The 2,190-nt window shown below is 53.6% G+C and overlaps 1 protein-coding gene across 3 annotated transcripts in view; it reads right to left on the reverse strand.

The window, feature by feature from the left end:
* Positions 1–2,190, reverse strand: part of OSBP2 (oxysterol binding protein 2) — a 44,910-nt gene that overhangs the window by 17,786 nt on the left and 24,934 nt on the right. For all 3 annotated transcript variants that reach the window (XM_017837486.1, XM_017837485.1, XM_017837487.1), the window contains one exon: positions 156–364. In XM_017837486.1, coding sequence (XP_017692975.1) covers positions 156–364 — 209 coding nt within the window. The remainder of the gene's footprint in view (positions 1–155; positions 365–2,190) is intronic.

Genomic DNA, 2,190 nt, shown 5'->3' on the forward strand with positions numbered 1-2,190 from the left:
GATCTGGGTGCCAGGGGTACTGAGGAGGAGGATCTGGGTGCCAGGGGGTACTGAGGAGGAGGATCTGGGTGCCAGGGGGTACTGAGGAGGAGGATCTGGGTGCCAGGGGGTACTGAGGAGGCTCCAGCCGCACGCTGGCCCGGGGTGCTCCCTACCTGACTGGTTGTTCCGCATGCGGATGGCCTTGGCCTTGGCCAGCTCCAGGGCCGTGACCCAGCGCTGCCGCTCCACCTCCGAGTTGGCCTTCAGGTGGTAGGTCCTGCCCCCGTTGGACAGCACGATGTTACACGAGTCCTCCGTGTCGATGTGGGCCGTGGACAGGTTGATGGTCCCCCGACACGTGTGGGCCATCTCTGCCTGCGTCCTGCACGGGAACAGAGGGACAAGGACGGGTCAGTGCCCCTGCACACAGCCCCTCCTGTTACCAAACAAGGGGTATTTCTTTAAGAAGGAGTCTCTGCAGCAGCGGGGCAAGATGTTAGAAAATTCTTTTAACTTTAGCACAACAGTGTCTGGTCTGATGTTCCTGGTTAATGGTTAGTTTTGTGCCACACAGTACCTAGTACAAACACCAGAGATTGGGTTAGCTCCCTGCATCTGTGACTAGCAAGGCTTGTGCCAGCTAATGCTTCCTTATTTACTTATATTAGTGATTAATATGTACTAGTAGATGTCTTAGTTTTGAGAACACAGATAGAGGGTCAGAGTAAAGAACGATTAGAGAAGTGTATCAGGACTTGACCAGATATCTGAGATACTCTCAAGGAAGGAAGATTCAGCAGAAGATCCCAGACCATAAAAGGAAATTCTGAGGAATGAGATGTTCCCAAGTGACCACCAAGGACCCTCAAAAGACCCCTACTCATATCCAAATAAGTTCACATAAATAATTAGCATATATGTACGTATTCAAGAAATGTAATGAATATGTAATATAAATACAATGACTATGTACTAGAGTCATGAATATAACCTGGTCTGTTGGGTTGCTACTCATGTATGCTTTGAGGAATAATCCCCATACATCCAGCATTGCTAATAAAGTGAAGTTTGCATTTCTAACCAAGCAAATTGGTTGGAGAATTTATTTCCCAGCTTTCGGTGACAGTCCCCAAAACATTCAGTGACAGTCCCCGAAACATCACCAATGCACCCTCATCCAGCAAAGATCCATGGAGACATCCCACAGTCCACACTCCCATCCAAGGAGCTGGACAAGCTCCTCAAACAGAGAAACAAGGACAGGCTGCACCATTTAGACAGAGCTTGTTCCCTTGCAGGAATATCCCCCCTCATTCCAGCGGCTGGTTTCACATCCCACTGTGCCCATTGCTTCTGGCTGCCCTAAAAGCAAAGTTACCACCTGCACATCAGTGACCTTTCTCCCCTCATTTCTATTGCTGCTTTCCTCCCTTCTCCCTGCTATCCTGCATCCAGCATTTTGTGGCTCCTTGTATCCTCTCCTATCAGTGTTTTCTGGGTTTTTGTGCTCAGACCTTGCATGCAAAGCTCTCCATCAGCGAGGCAAACAAAAGCAGCACAATGCTGTCAGAGCACCTTTGTTACTGGCACAATTGCTTAGCCCCTCCCCAGGCTCACCCAGATGAGCTCACTTCCCAAAAAACAGCCCTCCTTTCACCCAGCTGGGCACACCTGGAACAACCCACCCTGCAGCAGCCTTACCCACCACCATCCCACTGCCAACAGCCTCATCCAGGACTCCATGTCCAGGGGCCAAAGCCCCCCAGCCTGTACAAGAGAACAGCACATCCCTGCTCCACACCACAGCTCTGCTGGTCCCAGCCCAGGACAGGCTGGATCCAGGGACCGAGGCCACTGACGTGAAGGTGAACAAGGCCAAGTGCCAGGTCCTGCCCTTGGAGTCACAACAATCCCATGGATTGCTCCAGGATTGGGGCAGAGGGGCTGGAAAGCTGGAAAAGGCCCTGGGGGTGCTGGTGACAGTGGCTGGACACGAGCCCGGGTGTGCCCAGGGGGGCAGGAGGCCAATGGCCCCTGGGCTGTGCCAGCCCTGCTGTGTCCCAGCCCCTGGGCAGGGCCCGGCCCTGTGCTGGCACTGCTGGGGCACCTCCAGCCCTGGGGGCACTTCTGGGCCCCTCAGACAAGAGACACTGAGGGGGTGGAGCGTGGGCAGGGAAGGGAACGGAGCTGGGAAGGGTCTGGAGCAGC

This window comes from Lepidothrix coronata, unplaced genomic scaffold (assembly GCF_001604755.1).
Source record: "Lepidothrix coronata isolate B3197 unplaced genomic scaffold, Lepidothrix_coronata-1.0 Scaffold305, whole genome shotgun sequence".
NCBI classification, from domain to species: domain Eukaryota; kingdom Metazoa; phylum Chordata; class Aves; order Passeriformes; family Pipridae; genus Lepidothrix; species Lepidothrix coronata.